The following is a 19,824-nucleotide window of genomic DNA, read 5'->3' on the forward strand; positions in this document are numbered from 1 at the left end:
ACTGTGCAGCTCAGACTGGGACCCACCTCACTGTTGTCCCCTTCAGCCTCCCAAGTGCTGGGATCGCAGAGTGTCACCAGCCTAGAACATAGGGACTTGTCGCTACCAATATGAGTGTTTACGGCTCCAATTCCTCTTCCTCCTCTTTTCTTTCACATAGCAGATGAGGCCCAGGAGTTAACTGGCCTTCCCACTTGATAGCTGAGCACACCCCAGCCCCTCAGTGGGGGATTCTAGGTGGGGCCTCTACCCCTGAGACACCCTGAGGTGTCCTGGCACATCGGCACATCCCGCCTCCCCTCTGCTGCTCCCCAGCTCCCCTGGGGGATTCTGGGCATAAGCTGTACTGTTGAGATATTTCCTGTTTCTCTCTTTTCATAAAGCCGTTTGATTCACTCATGGTGGCCCTACCCTAATCCCTAATGTCTTTAATCCAAGTCCCCTCTACAGGGTCCACTGACTCCTCAGCAGGACTAAGTGTCTACTCTTTCCACACCTTCCCAAAAATGTCAACAATAAACCCTTGAAAGAGTCAAACATACTCAAACCACAGCATTCAAATTTTCACTTTATTAGTTCTTATTAGTGTGTGTGTGTGTGTGTGTGTGTGAGAGTGAGTGAGTGTGTGAGTGTGTATGTGTGTGTGTGCCCCGTGGCAGGCACATGTGGCTCAGTGGACAGCTCCTGGGAGACTGTTCTTTTCCTTTCACAAACTTGGTTTTGATGCTGGAACTCCAGTTGTCAGGGTGGAGGTAAGTACCTTTACCCCCTGAGATTTTTTCTTTCTTTCTTTCTTTCTTTCTTTCTTTCTTTCTTTCTTTCTTTCTTTCTTTCTTTCTTTTTTTCTTTCTTTCTTTCTTTCTTTTGTTGAGATGAGGTTTTTCTGTGTAGCCCAGGCTGTCCTGGATTTGCTCACTCTTTAGACCAGGCTGGTCTCTAACAGGCCTCTGCCTCCCGAGTGCTGGGATTAAGTATGAGCACCCCATGCCCAGCCTGTTTTCCTTATCTATAAAGTGGAGTGATGGCTGAGAAAAAATACATGAGGGAGAGAGGTTGGGCATGGTGATGGTGTCTCAAGCCTTTAAACCCACCACTGTCGAGAGAGAGAGAGAGAGAGAGAGAGAGAGAGAGAGAGAGAGAGAGAGAGAGAGAGGCAGGTGGACCTTGGTGAGTTCAAGGCCAGCCAGAACTCACCAGAAAAACTAGGGCTATGAAGAGATCCGGTCTCAAAATAAATAAAATAAACTAGGGAAAGACACAAATAAGTCCGCCCCTTAGCAGGACACTCCACACCTGAACCTCAGCCCCTGGAGGCTGAGGCACAAGGACTGGGAGTCTGAGGCCAGCCTGGGCTACCTAGTACAAGCTTGTCTCAAAAAACATTAAAAGGGGTGCTGGCGAGATTTCCAGGGGTTAAGAGCACTGGCTGCTCTCACAGAGGACAAGGGTTTGGTTTTCAGCACCCACACGGTGGTTCAAAATTACCTCTAATTCCATTTCTGGGGAAATTCCATATTCTCTCTGACCTCTATGGCACTAGATAGTAAGGAGTTGCACAGGTATATATGAAGGCAAATATTTATACACAAAAATTAAACATATTTAGCAAACAAACAAACTACCACATAAAACAAACAAAAAAAGCGATGGGGCAGGCAGGCTTCCGCTATGGTTCAGTGGAAAGTGCTTAAACCTGAGGGCTCGAAGAGCCAGCACCCCGGAAAGCGGACATGGTGGAACACGCCTGTGATAGGAGATGGAGGCAGGAGAATTATGCGTTGAAGGTCAGCCTTCGATACATAGCATCATCAGTGACCCCTCAATGAGTGGAAGCTTCTAGAAGCTCTTTCTGGTTTCTGTCGCTCCATCTGAAAAGCCTTCATGGACAGAGCCCTGCTTCTTCCTTCTCCTTCACTCAGGGCCCCCTGGAAAGGGCCCAGCTCCCCCTCTGTCCTTAAACTATGGGAAGTTCAGTCCTCTTGTCTCTTCCTGGTGACCTGTGTGACACCTTAGTTACCTACAGGCCACGTGAAAGGTGGGGGAGGTTACTGGAGGAAGTGCCTGTCTTCCCTGAGGACACCACCTTTGTCTGAAAGTCTCCTGACAACCAGCCAGCTGTGTCTGCAACCTTGACATCACCCCTACCCCCTCTAGGCCTCTAGGGAGACAGATAGTAAATTGCTGAGCCAGCTGAGGGTAGCACTGGGGAGGAGGGGGAGGATGGGGAGGATGGGGGAGGCGTATTTCCTCCCTGCTACTGGTTCCCGCAGAATATGATATTTCCGTTCAAACTGTTCTTCCTCCATCGACAGGAGCCGGGGTTGTTTGGGTTTTGTCTTTTTCTGTTCTTTGCATGCTCTTCCCTCTGGTTGACACCTGGCTCCTGGACCCTGTCCTGGTAGCACTTCTGCATTGGCAGGGGACACACATGCCTGAGGAGATGGAAACATGCAGGAGTTGTCGTCTGACCTTCATGCATGCCATAGGCGCATCTGCTGAACCACACGTGCCCACATGCACACACACAACGGAAAATAAATATACTTTGAAAAGAGAGAATTTAACTTCTCTTGTTTTGTTTTTTCTAACTTTTCGTCCTTTCTTTAAGAACGCATATGAATGTTTTGCCCACATGTAGGCCCGTGCGCTGCATACACGCCTGGGCCGGCGGAGGCCAGAGAAGGCGATCAAGTCCCCTTTGAACTGGAATTATGGAAAGTCGTGAGCTGCCGGCTGGGTGCTGGGAACTGAACCCGATTCCTCCTAAGACCAGGAAGTTCTCTCCACCCCTGAGAATCCTTCCAGCCTCCTGTTTTTATTTTCTTGAGGCATGCAGGGTCTTGTGTAGCCCAGGCTAGCCTGGAATGAGCTGAAGCTAATGGACCTTAACTTCTGATTCTTTTACCTCCATCTTCTTAGTACTGGGATCACATGACCGCGCGCGCGTGCGCGCGCACACACACACACTCACAAACACACACACATTCACTCTCACACACACACACAGTAAGATCATACTGTGCATCCCAAGCTGACCTCAATTCCGTAATCCTTCTGCCTCTGCCTCCTTGAGTGCTGGGGTTTCATGGTAACATAACAAACACACTCAGCTTGAAACTCCATCAGGGTGAGGACCAAGATCTAGAGCACGAGACTCCCCTCCCCACCGGTGCCCTTTCAACTGAAGGATTCTAGGCATGGGTTCTCCCACTGAGCCCTGTCCCCAGCTCCTTACTGGGAGACCCATACTGTCACCTGCGGTTGTCCTTGTGCTGGTAAGTAACCTTATCACTGAGATCTCATGAGTGCGGCTTCCCTGTCAAACGTGGCTGACACTATCTCTCAATAGATGCTTTGGCCCTGTGGCTCTCACAATCTTTCCACCCCTCCTCTGAAATGTGCCCAGAGCTTTCGAGGTAGGGATTATATAGTGTAGACACGTGGATGGACGCTGGGTATCCTGAGGTCAGTTGTTCTCAGCCTTTGACCTGTTGTGGTTTTCTGTGATGGTCTCTGTCTGCTACAAAAAGAAGTTCTGAAGAGGGGCAAGAGTTTCTCCATGGCTAGAAGAAGAAATGTTTAAAAAGTACTGAGAGTTGGGTGTTGCAGCTCACGTCTTTAATCCAGGCACTTGAGAGGTAGAGGCAGATGCTTCTCTGAGTTCAAGGCCATTGTGGTTTACAGAGTGAGTTCCAGGACAACCTGGAACCTGTCTTGAAGGAGATGAAGGAAGGGGGGGGGGGCAGCAAGCAGTAGGAATCTTTTAGGAAAGCGGTGGTGGCTAGCAGTCCTAGGTTTTCCTCTAGTATCTGTGGCCTCACCAAACACACCAAACACAAGTGATAAATTAGGTTATGAATTCTCTGCCGTTGAGTGATCCTTAAAACCAAGTAGGAAGCTTCTAGATCAAGCCAGCTTGATTCCTTCAAGGCCTATGTCTGAAGTGCATGGTACAATAAAGACTTCCCTTCCCAGTCTGGGTGTCCACCAGGGGACATGGCCTGTATTGTTTTGGGGAGTTTTGGACGCCCCAGACCAACAACAACTTGAAGCAAGGTTTTCCACATCTGGGACTGTTTTTGTTTATTTGTTTGTTTGTTTTGTCTATGGCTTAGTCTAGTGCTGTACCTTCATTTAAACTATATACATAGGCACACACAGACACGTCCATGCACACATACATACATGTAATTGCAAGTAAACATAAAGAGTATGATTCCCTATGGCTGTTTCAAATATTCTTCAAAGTGTTTATCCTCTTCCTTCCCTCTCCTGTGTTACCCTCCTTCCCCACTCCCTGGGTAAATTTCCCTCGGCCCTGTTTTTCTTAATTCTATTTCCTTATTGTCTGTTTAATTTTGCGATGCTATGGACAGAACTCAGGGCCTCTCTTGTCCTAAATCAGCCTTAGTTCAGCCTTTTCATCATTAATTAAAATATTCTTAACATAGCAAGACCCTGTTTAAGAAAATACATACAATGGATATTCAATTTTAAAAAATCTGCACATTTGAATGTGTACTGGTATCCTCAGAGGTCAGAAGAAGCCACTGGGTTCCCTGAGAGGAGAGTCACATGTGACTATGATCGTCCTGGTACAATTGCTGGGCACTGAACTCAGGTCCTCTGCAAATACTCTCAAGCACTGAGCCATCAGTTTTACCAAGCTCAGTATGTTTTTTTTTTTTAAAGATTTATTTATTCATTATATGTAAGTACACTGTAGCTGTCTTCAGACACCGCAGAAGAGGGCGTCTGATCTCATTACAGATGGCTGTGAGCCACCATGTGGTTGCTGGGATTTGAACTCAGGACTTTCAAGAGCAGTCAGTGCTCTTAATGGCTAAGCCATCTCTCCAGCCCCTGCTCAGTATGTTAAAGAAGACATCTGAACAGTGTCGCTAGTGTTGTAGGCTCGGTGGGTTGCTCAGTGGTGGAGCACTGGCCTAGTGTGTGTGAGAACCCTGGGTTCCACCTCCAGCACTACAAAAAAGCTATTTATTAATCTTGGTTATTAATCATGATTGCTACAAATATTTTATAATTGCATTTTGTGTTTTATGGTTTTGTAATTTTCTTTGTAGTTAAACATTTTTTTACACCCATTTACATCCTTGTGTGTATGCCCGCACATGTACCGTGTTGTGGTTGCAGAGGCTGGAGGATGGCCTTTAGTAGCCAGCTCTTTCCTTCCACCACGTGGGTCCTGGGGACCAAACTCAGGTTGGGACCCCTTCACTCACTGGGTCATCTTGTCAGCCTGTGTCTGTAAAGTCTGGACTTAGTATTCGGAGGAGGTGACCATGACCTCAGGAGAAGCGCTCATTCTCTCCTGGTTTCTGTCCCCGGCTTCTGTAAGCCAGGTGACAAATGTGGCAAGTTGTCTGTTGCATTTTCCCTCGCATGGGTTCACAGGCAAATGTGGATGTATTTATACCATCCTTACAAATACTCCCAGCGGCGAGGAGAAACAATGCTTATTAGTTTACAGCTCGCTTTTCCCGATATAGTCCTCTCGGCCAGTTTCACTTCACTATTTACCCTTTTGTCCACGTGAGGATGGAAACTAGGGCCCCACACACGCCGAGCACACGCTGCTCAACTGTACCTTATCTGCCTCCCAATAAAAAGCATTTTATTGTTTTGAAAGATTTGTTGCCGGGTGTTGCTTGCGCACGCCTGTAATCCCAGCACTCTGGGAGGCAGAGGCAGGCGGATTTCTGAGTTTGAGGCCAGCCTGGTCTACAGAGTGAGTTCCAGGACAGCCAGGGCTACACAGAGAAACCCTGTCTTGAAAAAACCAAATCCAAAAACACCAAAACCAAACAAATAAACAAAAAAAGATTTGTTTTTTCATTCTATGTGTGTAAATGTCTTGCACGCATGTATGTGCGTGTGCCACGTGTGTGCAAGTGTCCTTGCAAGCCAGGAGAGGACATCGTATTCCTTAGAACTGGAGCTAATAGGCAGTTGGGAGCTGCCTTCTGGTTTCTGGGAATTGAACAAGGTCCTCTGCAGGAGCAGCCGGTGTTTTTAACAGCTGAGTCATCGCTCCAGGCCCCCTCCCCCTTGCCCCTCCCCCACGCTCCACACATTCTCTGAAGGTCAGAGGACAACATGCAGGAGTGGTTCTCTCCTTTTACCTTGTGGGTTCTGGGACTAGAACTCAGGTCATCAGAATTGGCAGCAAGTGAGCAGACCCCTTTACTCTCCTTCAGCTGTATAGCTGGCCCTGTGCAGTTTTTGAGACAGGGAATGAAGGAGCCTGGCTTCTAATAGGTTTGTAGCCTAGGATAACCTTGAACTCCTGGCCTTCCTCTCTACCTGCTGAGCGCTGGGATGGCAGGTGGCCAAGTCCAGCTTCAGATACTTTTTTTTTTTTTTTTTTTTTTTTTTTTTGCCACCGTTTGGGAGTGGCTTCATTGCTTTCTGTGGCTCCCAGGCTGCCTTCAATTCTCTCATTTGTTCCTGGAATATAACATGGATGTACTTGTCAGCAGAGCCAGCCACACAAAGGATTTCCACAGTGCAAGCAGCACTGCCTTCCTCCCTTCCAGGGCGAGCTCTCAGTTCCTCTTCCAGGAAGTTGAGTACTTTCTTTTTCCTGTGCACTTGTGGACTCTCCCCACTTAAACGTTTCCACAGACTCTCAGAGCGGGAGCGGGAGCATCGCGGCGTGCACGGATCCGCCTCCGCCTCCGGCCTTCAGTGTTTGAAGCATGCGGTGCCTGAACGGCCAATGCAGTGGCAGCTGTTTCCCTGGCACTCGTGGTACCGACTTACTTGATTTCATTTTATCTTATTCTCCATGCTGGGGACAGAATTCACACCACAGGCAGGTGTTCTACTCCTGAGCCCCACCCCAACCCCTCACCTGGGGAATTCTAGTCCATTGTTCGGCCACTTCCGGTACCCTACTGAAAGGCTTAATCCCTCCAGCAAGTCATAAACCTAGGATTTGCTGTGTAACAGAAGCCGGTTTGGGATTTCCAATCCTCCTGCCTCCACCCACTGAAATGCTGGGAAGATAGGCTTGCAAACTGTGGCCAGATTACTTATTTACTTTTTGGGGTGCTGGAGACAGAACACGGGGCCCTGTGCGTGAGAGGTAAGTACTGTCACACTGAGCTACTTGCCCCCGCAAATATTTCAGTGCTGATATGAGGCACAGTATTAAACAAATCAGGGCAAACATTCTCTGCTCTTTTTTTTTTTTTAAAGATTTATTTATTTATTATATGTAAGTACACTGTCTGTCTTCAGATACTCCAGAAGAAGGTATCAGATCTCTTGTTACTGATGGCTGTGAGCCACCATGTGGTTGCTGGGATTTGAACTCAGGACCTTCGGAAGAGCAGTCAGTGCTCTTAACCGCTGAGCCATCTCTCCAGCCCCATTCTCTGCTCTTATAAAACTTATGTTTGGATGTGCGATTGACACTTTGCTTGTGTGTTTAATTTTTTGTTTGTTTTTAATTATGTGTAATTGTGGCTATGTGCACGTGAGCACCAGGGCCCTTGAGGCTGAGAGTGTTGGATCCCCTGGGGTTGGATTCCTAAGAGGTGGTCAGGTCTGTGGGTGCTGGGAAGTTCTGTCCCCTGCAAGAGCAGGAAGTGCCCCCGACCATTTGAGGCACCTCTTTAGTACCTTTTAAAAATGTATTAATTTTGTCCTTATACCTGTGCGTGTGCATGTGCGTGTGCAGGTGCTGTAGCAGTAGGCCTTGAAGGTCACAGGGCAGCTTGCAGGAATTGGTTCTCAATTTCCACCATGCGGGGGTCCCAGGCAAGGCCTTACCCGCCGCCAGCTCAGCAATCTGTTATTATTTTTAAATAACATTTACTATTATTGCACATGCATCGTGTGTGAATGCAGGTGCAGCAAGTGCCAGTGCGTCCTGTGGAGGTCAGAGGTCAACTTCGCTTCCAGGCAACAAGCACTTTCCCCCGCCCCGCCCAGTGGAGCTAGACTGCTGGCTTTCTGTTACTCAAATTTTGGAATTTATTTTCACTCTGAGTTGTTTGGAGGGAAGGCGGCAGCAGGATCCCGTGATCAAGACTGGCCTTGAACTCTAAAACAAACGTCCTGCTTCTACTTCACAGGTTTGCAATCAGAGACCCAAGCCACCATTACATATTTTTGCAGTGTTGAGGGTGGATGTGAGGCAAACACTCGACCACCTGCAGCCACATCCCTGCCTGTTGTTATCAGAAAGGGTCTTGAGCAGCCAGTGGCTAAGGCTGCTGGGATCTCCTGCTGGGATGTCCTGATCTCCTGCTCTTCCCACCTCCCAGGTGGCAGATGCTGGATGACAGGCATACGTGCCACAACCCCCGTGGGATTTGGGGGTTTTTACCAAGTCTTCTGTTTGGGGGGGCTGGGTGTGATACAGTGTAGGAGTTTATTTCTTGTAGAAACACATAGTAGGTGCTTAATCTTGAATTGCTGAGTCCTCTTGTAGTAGGTAAGTGTGATTTCCTGCATTTCCAGGTCCCAGGCATCAGCCTGCAGCTAAGCCAAATGGAATACAGTTGTTTCAGGACACCTGGGTTAAGAGAGCTGTGACGTCACGCGGCCGTGACATCATGCCACAGCAGTTCTCACGAGTGGGGGTTGGGAAGAACAGGGCGGGAGTGGGGGGGGGTGCGGACAAAGGGGCCCTGCTCTTCCCCTGTGCGCGCCCTGGCTAACTGGCGGGCCACATCTGGAATTCATTGCAAGTCGCCGCCGGAAAGAGGAGGAGAGGAGGGCGGGGCGAGCAGGGAGTTGGGGCCGGAGGCAGCGGCTCTGCCCGCCTCTCTCTTGTCCTGGGTCCCCAACTCCGGGGACATAGACCTAGCACAGCCTACAGTCTCCAAAACCAGCCACTGGCTGTCCCGGGGCGCAGACGCCAAGGCCACTCAGGCCAGGGCAGGGACCCCGGCCGGCCTAGCCAGGTGAGCGCGCGGGGCCAAGGGGAGGTTCCGATCTGGGAGGGCCGCGGTCCACTGAGCCCCTGGGATCCCAGCTTGGGGGCCCGGCCCGGGGTCAGGCGCTCGCACAGGCGTTGCACGCGCTGCTCCGGGATCTTTTGCACCGTGGGGACGGATCAACCGCCGTGCGCCCCTGCCCACTACTCCAGGCAGATCCCCACCTACTCAGTGGCGCACCCCCAGACTGAGCTCCCCGCCTTCCTTCGGGCAGGAAGTTGGCGCTGAAGAGAAAGGCGGAATCCGAGAGCTTTGGGCTGACGACTTTGCAAGACTGGATAGGGGTTCTCAGGAAGCAGGGTTTGGGGGCAGTGGGGTTGTTGGGGAGAGGCACAGCATCTTCTTCTGTCTTGGCTTGAGCTGGGATGAAAGGTGCTACTTAGGAGCGGTGGACGCTCGGAGTTCATGGGCGGGGTCCCCGGCGAAGGCCATCGCCCCACTGCCAGTGAGACTTTTTTTTTGTGCCTCAGTTTCCCCCCTCTTTCAGTTTTCCTTTCGGGAAAATCACTTTGTTTCGAAGGAAAGGGATATTAACTGCAAAGTCCAGGTGTCGCCTCTTCTCGTCCTAGCCCAGGGATGGGGCGTAGGAGTGAAGGAAGGTACGCGTGGCGTGGAGTCCGCGTTGTCGCGGGCTACACCGCGTTGGGACCTCGCCCCCTTCTACGGCGCGGGCTGACTCACCCGGGGATTTCCACCTCCCCACCCCCGTCCCTATCCTAGTTGTTAGATGCCCGGGGCGACACCCGCTGAGCCTACTGTCCCCTGCGGGGCAACGTGGGAGCATCTCTGAGGGGGGGAGGGATGTAGTTGCTGTAGCTACTTTCTCCAGTGCCCGGGGAATCTAGGGGTGTGTGGGACCTCTGGTGGGGTGCAGAAGTGTCGCCTTCCCCCGCTGCCTTGTGCGGTACCATATCCTGCGCGCGTGTCGGGGTCTCGGGAAAGAGATGGCGCCGCCCCAGCGCGAGCGAGTGTGGATACCACGCATTCCTCGGCCTGATAAGGAGCCGGGGAGAGCTGCCTGAGCCGGGCGGTTCTTACTGGCGTCGTCATGGAGACGCGCCTGGCTTCACGTCGTGGTTGGGTAGGGGTGCTGCTTGGGGACTGAGATGTCCCCACGCTCTGCATGCGAGCCGGCCTCCAATTTCAGGTGCTTTCATTCATTCATGTGCCTGCCGCCCTTGCACCAAGCAAGAGAGGCTGAGGGGGAATTTGGTAGCTGGCCTCACACGGTCCTGTGGAAAACAAGATCATTTCCGATGATAAAGTCAGATGCTCTGATAGAACTTGGGGTGGGCTGTGCCTGGTAAGATGCCTCCTTTCTTTAATCCCAGTGCTCTGGAGACTGAGTTAAGGGGGCATCTTTGTGAATTCAAGGCCGACCTGAACTACATAATGAGATTCTGCTCAACCTGGGATACACAGTTAGACCCTGTCCCCACCCCACCCCCAAAAGAGAGAGAAGGTAGTTCCTGAAGGCCTAGACAGTGACAGTCAAAAGAAATCTAAAGATAAGATAGTCTGCGGGGGTGGGGGGGGTGGGGGGGGAGTGTTTGTGGGGGGGGTAGGGAGGGGTCTCTAGAGGCAACAACAGCAGGTCTCGACCCTGAGGGTGAGGCCGAGATTCAAATGGGCCTTGGGAGGTTAATGCCGTGTGTGCCCGGGCCCTAGGGGGCCATAGGAGAGTGTGGCGGTGGGGGTGAGGATAAAGTTCTGCGATGGTCACTTCTACCCTGCAAGCTCGGTGGGCAGCAGCCTTGTAGGAGGGGCTACACCACACAGCAGCTAAAGGGGTGAGGTGGGAGGTCCTCGCCCGGCTGCTGGGGAGGGATGGGTGAGCTCTGCGGACCTGACGCGGAGGGAATGGAGGCAAGCCACCAGGCCTTCCTTCAGCCTTCCTCTCCACTAATCTTTAGCCAAGCAGTCATGTCCGGGTCTATCTCTCTTCCCTCACTCGAAACCCTTTCACTTGTCCCTCTTCCTCGTCTATTTTCTGCAGTCCTGGGAACCCAGGGCTTCTGAATGATGCTGGTCCCCAAAGCTGCACCAGGTTATCCTTGATTTTATGTATTTATAGACAGGATCTCACCGGGTCTCACTATGTCGCTCTAGCTGTCCTGAAACGCACTGTGTAGATCGGGCTAGTCTCAAATTCACAGGGATCTGCATGTCTGTCTCCCAAGTCCCGAGATTTAAAGTGTACACCAACACTTTAAACTTGCATTTATTTATTTTGTGGGCATGTGTGTTTCCTGGCGTAAGTGTGCACGTCAAGGAGAGTCATGTCTCTCTCACGGCGTGGGTAGTGGGGCTGGATCCGGTCTCCAAGCTTGGTGACAAGTGTCTAGCCAGTGAGCTGTCTTCACATCTCCCAACCCTCCTGTTTAATTTTTACTCGAGTCAGGGTCTCCCTGTGCTACCTGGGCTAGCCTCCAACTCTTTATGTAGCCTAGGCTGACCTTGAACGCTCCATCTTCCTCCCTCAGCTTCCTGTGTAGCTGGGAGTATAGGTATGAACCCGGCAGGCTCACTTTCAGTTCAGAGCCCAGGCTCGAGTGGCAACTTCCCCCGCCTCTGCGAGGCAGCCTGGACCACTGTGGTGGATGGGACAGGAGACCAGACTCGGAGTTCAGCCAGGTCTTGGAGTCTGGACAAAGGGAGGAGGCCCGCCTCTATCCGCCTGTGGAGCGGCTCTTCCTCCAAGGCTCTGGGCTAGCTTCCTCTTTCTGGAAGTCCTTAAACGGCTTAAGCTCCTGCCTTTGGTTAGCAAGGTTCTAGGAGGGAACATGAGACTGGAGAGACAGCCTAGACTCCAGTTTCCCTTCCTTAGGAGGACAGTGTGTGCATGCGTGTGTCGGTGTGTGTCAGTGTGGTGTGTGTCTGTGTGTAGTGTGTGTGGTTTGTGTGTGTGGTATGTGTATTTGGGGTGTGTGTGTACGGTGTGGGTCTGTGTGTGAGTAGTGTGTGTAGTATGTAAGTGGTATGTGTCTGTGGTTTGTGTGTGTTGTATATGGTTTGTATGTGTGTGGGGTGTGTGTGATGTGTGTGTGTGGTGTGCCTCTGTGTATGTGGTATGTGTAGTGTGTACGTGGTGTGTGTAGTGTGTTTGTAGTATGTGTATGGTTTGTGTGTGTATATGTATGGTGTGTATGCATGGTTTGTATGTGAATATGTATGGTGTGTATGTGTAGTGTGTGTGTGGTATGTATCTGTGTGGTATGTGTCTGTGTGTGTGGTGTGTGTATGTGGTGTGTGTAGTGTGTTTGTGGTATGTTTGTGGTTGTGTGTGTATATATGTATGGTGTGTATGTGTGGTTTGTATGTGAATATGTATGGTGTGTGTTTGGGGTGTGTCTGTGGTGTGTGTCTGTGTGATATGTATCTGTGTGGTGTGTCTCTGTGTGGTGTGCGTGAAGAATCTTAACCTCGGTATAAGCTGTGAGTACAGATAGCACTCACTGCCTTCCCTCCCTTGGAAGACAGACTTTCTGGTCAGTCCCTGGGGTGCTCTGGTGGGGCTGGCCACATTTATTTCTGCAGGAAATGGCCGTAATTCTTTCTCTTCTACCCGGCCAGACTGGAGAAGAGGTGGGAGTCTCAGAGGGGGGTGGGTAAGAGACACACCCTGGGCTTCTCACCCACTGGGCATGGAACTGGAGGGGGGATTGATTCTCAATAATGAACCCCTAGGGGGCCCTGATGATCAGGGCAGCTGGAGGCGTGTAAGGGAGGGTGACCCAGCGGCCAGGCTGTGGTTCAAACAGCCCCAGAGGGACAATCTCAGCTCCTGGAGAGCAGAGTCCCAGCAGCTTCCAAAAGGGAACGACTGTAGGAGCCTTCACAGAGCGCCCCGGCTGGACCAATCGGATGCGGAAGATGCACGGAAAATGAGCCAATCAGGCTCCGGGCTACTTCGACTTGAAGACCTGGCTTGGTAAAAAGGCCGTGTGGCCTAGGCCAAGCTGGCCTGGGACCGGCTGCGACGAGCTGAGGGCATTGGGGCGCCCGGGGCTCTGTCCAGGCGGGGAAAACAAGGAGCCTCTGTGTGAGGATCTGGGTGGGGCAGCTGTCCCCGAGGACACGTACAAGCTCTTCTCTGTTCCCAAAGTAGGACGGATGTCCCCTCGCCCAGGGGGTGGGCCGCAGCTGTCTCTGTAAATCCCCTCAAAGGCTAGGGTGTGCAACCGAGGGGACATCCGGGAAAGGAGATGGCTGGGCGACCCCGCGAGCCCCCCACCATTCTCAGGGCGCGTAGGAACCGGCTCAACCAGCCAGCTTCTGGAACGGTGCTCTTTCTGGGGAACACGTGGCTCTGGTCAGGCCTCTTTCCAAGCCGGGGCTGGGGAGCCTTCTTACCAGGTGGCCCTTCCCTGTAACCAGGAGCTGGAGGCTTCTCCTACACTGCTCCAGCCCCTCCGAGATGCCCCCCACCCCACTCTAGCTGGTCTGTTCAGCATCTCCTCTGCCCACACAGATCCCCTCCTTCCCCTATCCCCCCTTCCCTGCGCTCAGCTCAGTTTTCCTTGCAAAGGAGGGGTGGGTGACTCAGACTTTTCAGGAAAACAAATTTCTAACCTCTGCCTGCCTCTCTGCACAGACTGCGGGTGGGGGTGGGGGCTTTCACAGCTCAGATGCCCCCCTCCCGGCGCGTCTGCACAGGCTGCTTCACCGGGACCCCTTCACAGCTCACAGGACTTTAGCAGCTACCCCATCTTCCCAGCCAGGACCTCCCAGACCGGGTCACCATTGAACCCCCCTCCTTCTCTCCATTGCCACCCCCAGACTTCCCCACACCGGATGTGACAGAGGCTCCGCCATGTTTGTTCCGGGGATTTGACACATCTGGATTGCATCCTGGCAGTAGAGGGGGCGCCAGCGCCCTGCCCACCCCCCAGGGACCCACTGTCCCTGGGCGGTGTGAGATGTGTGGATGGAAACCAGCTGTTAGAGGGTGGGTTTTTTTTGTTTTTTTTTTTTTTTTTTGGCTAAGTCAGCATCTTTTCCCAGATGATGGAGTAGATGGAGGTCGCCCAAAGCTTGTGTGTGTTGAGAAAGGGAACACTGAAGACATTAGCTAATATTTGTTGGCTATTTCCTCTGCTCTCTGTGTGTGTTGTGTATGTAGGTGCATGTACATGTCTGTGTACACATGAGTGTGTGTGCCAGAGGACATGTTCACCTACTGCTCCTCAAGTTCTACCCATCTGTGTTTTGCTTTGTTTTTTGAAACAGTCTCTCTCAGTGGCCTGAGACTGCCCAAGAAGATTGGATTGAAAGGCCAGCGTGCCCGGGATCCTTCTGTCTGCTTGCCCAGTGCTGGAGTCACAGATTGGAGCCCTCACCCTTGGCTTTCTTGTTTGTTTGGTTTTGTTTGGTTTTGTTTTTGAGACAGAGTAGACTTGGCTGTCCTGGAATTAGCTCTGTAGACCAGGCTGGCCTCCAACTCAGAGATCAGTCTGTTTTGTTTCCTTGGTGCTGGAATTAAAGGCGTGCACCACCGCCACCCAGCTCCCTCTTGGCCATTTTGTGTACGTGCTGGGCATCAGACTCAGGTCCTATATTTACAAGGCAAGCATTCTACTGGCCTGTCTCTTCAGGCCCTGCATATATCTTTTTCTTTTCTTTTTAGATTTCGTTCTATTGAGCGTCTGGAGAGATCCACCTGCCTCAAACTCCCACATGTTACCATTCATGGCTTTAGTCAACGTGGGGTTCAGACTCAGGCACTCCCACTGAGAAGGCAAGTGCTTTCTTTTCCCACCGAGCAGTCTCCAGCTCCTGCGCAGTCCCTTCCTTTCTCCTGGTCCTCCCTCCTTCCCTTTTTAAAGTTTATTATGTGTATTATTATGGGGGACATGACGTGTATATGAGTGTGGGCACACCCAGGCCACTGGCACCGATGTGGAGGTCGGAGGATAACTCCCGAGAGCCAGTCCTCTTCTGCCATACCTTTGGGGACTCAGCCAGTACGCTTGCCCATTCAGCCATCTCTCATGCCTTTTCCAAACGTCTTTTTCTGCCCTCACTCTTGTCCAGGCTGGTCGTGAACTCTTGGGCCAATCACGACACCCTGGGGTGCTGTGATGACAGGGGCACAGCAGGTGTCACACATCCTTGAAAAAGATGTTCTCATCCCTTATGGAGATCTCTTTTTGGTACCCATTGTCCAGGTGGGTATGTGGGGGCTAAGAGGCTGGGCCTTCAGTAGCTCACTCTCTGTCAGAGTTGGAGTGGGAACAGATGAACTCTGCTGCCAAGGTCTGTGTCCTTCAGGATAGTGTAGCTCTGAGAGGCTTGGACCTTAGGGCCGTCCTGGTGTCTCCCCAAGTTCTTATCTTTGGGTGTGCCCATGGCCTCAAGGCTTAGTCCCAGCCTGGGATGGGAGCTGTGGGTGGGGATGAGCAGGGGTTGGTGCTGGTGGTAATAAGAATCCTGCTGACTCAGGTCATCAGACAGTGGTGGCTGCTGTGTGTAGGACAGGGTGACAGGCCGTCCAAGCCCTGCCTCAGGCTTGTCCTCCGGGAAGGCAAGTAGGTTTCTAGAAGTCCAGACAATCTTCTATGTGTTCCTCTTTTTCTGAGACAGAATCTTGCTGTGCAGCTTAGGAATGTGAGGCAACCCTCCTGCCTCAGCCTCCTGAGGCCACCCCTGGGCCTGACTGTTTTGTTTGTTTTTTTGTTTGTTTGTTTGTTTGAGATAGGGCTGCACTGTTTAGCCCTGGTTGTCCTGGAAGCCACTCTGTAGACCTCAAACTCACATAGAGATTCCCCTGTCTCAGCCTTGTGAGTGCTGGGACTAAAGGCATGCACCACCACTGCCCAGCTGTGCCTAACTTCTTTTTTTTAAAGAGTTTTTTAAAAAGATTTATTTATGTAATGTATATGATATGTATATGAGTACACTGTAACTGTCTTCAGACACACCAGAAGAGGGCGTCAGATTTCATTACAGATGGTTGTGAACCACCATGTGGTTGCTGGGATTTGAACTCAGGACCTCTGGAAAAGCAGTCGGTGCTCTTAACTGCTGAGCCATCTCTCCAGCCTTGTGCCTAACTTTTTAAAAAAGATAAACTTTAAATAACTTTATATTTCTTTAAATAAAACATTATGTCATTTCCCCTCTGCCCATTCCTTTCTCCAACCCACCCCTTGCAACACCCTGCTGTCTCAGCTTTGTGGCCTCCAATTATACATATATATAATATTCCTAAATATATAAATACAACTTGTTCAGTTCATACAGCATTTATTGTATGAATATGAGTACAATGCTAACCATTTGGTATTGGGTTCTTTTTGGTTTGGTTTGTTTGTTTGTTTCTGAGGCAGACTCAGGGAGACCTGCCTGCCTCTGCCTTCCCACCGCTTAAAGGCACATCTTGTGTAACCCAGCCTGTCTTCTCCAACTTGCTTTATTATTTAGCCAGAATGACCATGACCTCAATCCTCCTGCTTCTCCCTCTCAAGTGACGGGGTTACAGTTATGAACTACATATCTCCTGTGTGCCCCGCTAAGGTGGGAGCCCTGGGTTTCATGCATGCTGGGCGAGCTCTCTACCGAGTGAGCTACAGCCGTAGCACTCTGATCTTTGTTTCTGAGACAGAATCTCGCTATGTAGACCTCACGCGGTTTCACTCGCCTTTGGTCCCAACACTTGGGAAGCAGCGGCAGGTGGGACTCTGTGATGGATATCACTGCGTAGCCATCCGTCCTCTGTGAAACATTCTGCCTGTCACATGGAGGGACAGTGATGAATGTAGCTTCCCTGGGGTCACTCAGTGAGGGCTTGGAGCTATACCCTGAAGCTCTGCAGTCTCAGTTCAGAGTCCCTGCAAAAGCCACAACCGTGACCTGCTCTCCCTTTTCTGTCCCTCTGTCCTCTGCAGTGCTCAGCCCCATGGCTCCGGCCGGCCACTGAGCCCCACCATGGGCGGCTTATACTCAGAGTACCTCAATTCTAAGAAGGTTGTGGAACACTACAATTACACCAAGGAGACGCTGGACATGCAGGAGACCCCCTCCCGCAAGGTGGCCTCGGCCTTCATCATCATCTTGTGCTGCGCCATCGTGGTGGAGAACCTTCTGGTGCTCATCGCGGTGGCCAGGAACAGTAAGTTCCACTCAGCCATGTACCTGTTCCTTGGCAACCTGGCGGCCTCGGATCTGCTGGCCGGCGTGGCCTTCGTGGCCAACACCTTACTCTCCGGGCCTGTCACTCTGTCCTTGACTCCTGTGCAGTGGTTTGCCCGGGAGGGCTCGGCCTTCATCACGCTCTCCGCCTCGGTCTTCAGCCTCCTGGCCATCGCCATCGAGAGACAAGTGGCCATCGCCAAGGTCAAGCTCTACGGCAGTGACAAGAGCTGTCGAATGCTGATGCTCATCGGGGCCTCTTGGCTGATTTCTCTGATTCTGGGTGGCTTGCCCATTCTGGGCTGGAATTGTCTGGACCAGCTAGAGGCCTGCTCCACTGTGCTGCCCCTCTACGCTAAGCACTACGTGCTCTGCGTGGTCACCATCTTCTCTGTCATCCTACTGGCTATCGTGGCGTTGTACGTCCGAATCTACTTTGTAGTCCGCTCCAGCCACGCGGATGTTGCTGGTCCTCAGACGCTGGCCCTTCTCAAGACGGTCACCATCGTGCTCGGTGTATTCATCCTCTGCTGGCTGCCGGCTTTTAGCATCCTCCTCTTAGACTCCGCCTGTCCCGTGCGGGCCTGCCCTGTCCTCTACAAAGCCCATTATTTTTTTGCCTTTGCCACCCTTAACTCGCTGCTCAACCCTGTCATCTACACGTGGCGTAGCCGGGACCTTCGGAGGGAGGTGCTGCGGCCCCTGCAGTGCTGGCGGCGGGGGAAGGGTGCGCCGGGACGCAGAGGTGGGAACCCTGGTCACCGACTCCTGCCCCTCCGCAGCTCCAGCTCCCTGGAGAGAGGCATGCATATGCCTACCTCACCGACGTTTCTGGAGGGCAACACGGTGGTCTGAAGGGGAAATGTGAACTGATGTTTAACCAAACCACAGAAAGCTCTGTGGGGACAGACCAGGTGACCTCATGCTGTCCCTCAGAGCCACAGGTCTGGAGGAACTGACCACAGCTCATAGGTCAGGTGGCCAACGGAGGCACTGACTAATCAGATTGTAGTACCATGACTGTGGGGACCATTAAGGGTCTAGGGTGACAGCAGGCTGGAGCTTAGGGCTAGATATTTGCCACTTGGTACAAAGCGTGTCAGCATTCTGTCTGTCCTGTCTTCCAGCCTCCTGGTTCCTTTCCTGCCTCCTCCTTTTTAGGGCCTCTCTATGTAGGCCTGACCGGCTAGAACTTGCTCTGCAGACCAGGCTGACCTGGAACTTGCAGAGATTGTTCTACCTGTCCTGTTCTGAGTGCTGGAATTTTAAAGCTGTGTACCACCACACCCAGCTCCTGCCACCTTCCATAAACAACCTTAGGCCACTTGCGGAAACACTGTCCCCGGCGGACGCAGGCTTCTTCCCTGTCTCTCTGAGGCCTAAATCCACAGCTTCCCCAATTTCGCCAACTGCTGCTTCTTTCCTTCCCTTTCAGGTTCCGGGAAAGGAAGCCGCTGTGGGGGCAGGGAGGAGTCCTGGAACCCCAGCCTTTATTCTCAGATCTCATTGACCACCTGCTTTATTGGGGATCAGAGACAAAACAGTTGAGGCAATTCGGGACAGATATTGAGGAGACTTTGGGCTTCCTGGTGAGAACACTCTAGGGGGAGGTATTGATCACCCCTGGAACTCCTACCCCCACACCCTGCCTCCCTCCCCAGAGCTCATTACCCCTTCATCCTACCCCTGGTACCACATCCCCTAAGGCAGAGCAGCCTTGAGCTGGATGTGGCTGCTTGCAATTTGTCTGTTGTTTTTTTTTAATTAGGACAGGGTCTCATGTAGGCCAGGCTGGTCTCCAACTCACTATGTAGCCAAGACTGGCTTTGGACTTCTGATCCTCTTGCCTTCCCTTCTGGCGTGCCAGTGTCTGTATCACAGGGGTGGGGTGTACCACCACCACCACCACCACCACTTGTCTTGAAAATTACCATGAATGACATAGTTCACATAGCGTGGGTGGCCACGGACACTCCTGGGTACTCTTGTGGCATCTTCCCTTGAAGGACTTTGCTAAATCCTGTGGAGAAAGAGAAAATCCAATACGGTACAAACTGTATTTATATGTGTCTGTCTGTGTCAATGTGGGGTCCATGACCTCCTACCCCACTGTGGGTGCCGTCTGACCTCTTATGTGCACATCCGTGTCCAGACTACTAGAGAGACGGACGGGGTGTGTGTGTTTGTGGGGGTCTGGCCATGATCAGGCCTCCTGGGAACTGCTGATTCATCTCTCCCACGCGTAGAAACCTCCGCCTTAAAGAAATCTGTGAAAGGAAGGGGTTAGGAAGGGGAGATTTGGGAGCACGGGGCCAGTCGGGAGTGAGTCTCCCTCACAGGCTTCCCAGATGTCCTCCTTGTGCTGGAAACCCAGATCTGGGCCAATAAACAGTTCAATTTCTCTTGCTTCTGGTGATCATGGGTTTGTGTGCGTGCGTGCGTGCATGCGTGTGTGTGTGTGTGTGTGTGTGTGTGTGTGTGTGTGTGTGTGTTTTGTAGGTAGACATTTCCCCCTATTAGTGCCCTTCAAGGCACCCCAGGTGTTTCCATTTCCCTATCCACCCCCCACTCTTAGCTCTGTCTGAGCTGGAATTGTATACTGTGACTTCTGGGAAAGAAAAAAAAAACAAAACTGGCCAGCCTTGACCTTTTCCCTGGGCCTGTTGGGAGGCTGTCTGGCTCCTCACAGTGACTCATTAGGCCCCGGGCCACCATGTTTTTACTC

General features: G+C 51.8%; 1 protein-coding gene across 4 annotated transcripts; it reads left to right on the forward strand.

Moving 5' to 3' along the window:
• The first annotated feature begins 8,690 nt into the window (after positions 1–8,690).
• On the forward strand, positions 8,691–19,505 carry S1pr2 (sphingosine-1-phosphate receptor 2). Of its 4 annotated transcripts, XM_052188962.1 has the most exons (4): positions 8,691–8,936; positions 13,749–13,917; positions 14,596–14,706; positions 16,856–19,505. In XM_052188962.1, the coding sequence occupies exons 2-4, from the start codon at positions 13,889–13,891 to the stop codon at positions 17,952–17,954; spliced, it is 1,239 nt and encodes a 412-aa protein (XP_052044922.1). In that variant the 5' UTR covers positions 8,691–8,936; positions 13,749–13,888; the 3' UTR covers positions 17,955–19,505. The 4 variants fall into 4 exon arrangements, with proteins under 4 accessions (XP_052044922.1, XP_052044924.1, XP_052044925.1 ...); XM_052188964.1 differs by lacking the exon at positions 13,749–13,917; XM_052188965.1 differs by lacking the exons at positions 13,749–13,917; positions 14,596–14,706.
• The last annotated feature ends 319 nt before the right edge of the window (positions 19,506–19,824 follow it).

Source organism: Apodemus sylvaticus, chromosome 7 (genome assembly GCF_947179515.1).
Source record: "Apodemus sylvaticus chromosome 7, mApoSyl1.1, whole genome shotgun sequence".
Lineage (NCBI taxonomy): Eukaryota > Metazoa > Chordata > Mammalia > Rodentia > Muridae > Apodemus > Apodemus sylvaticus.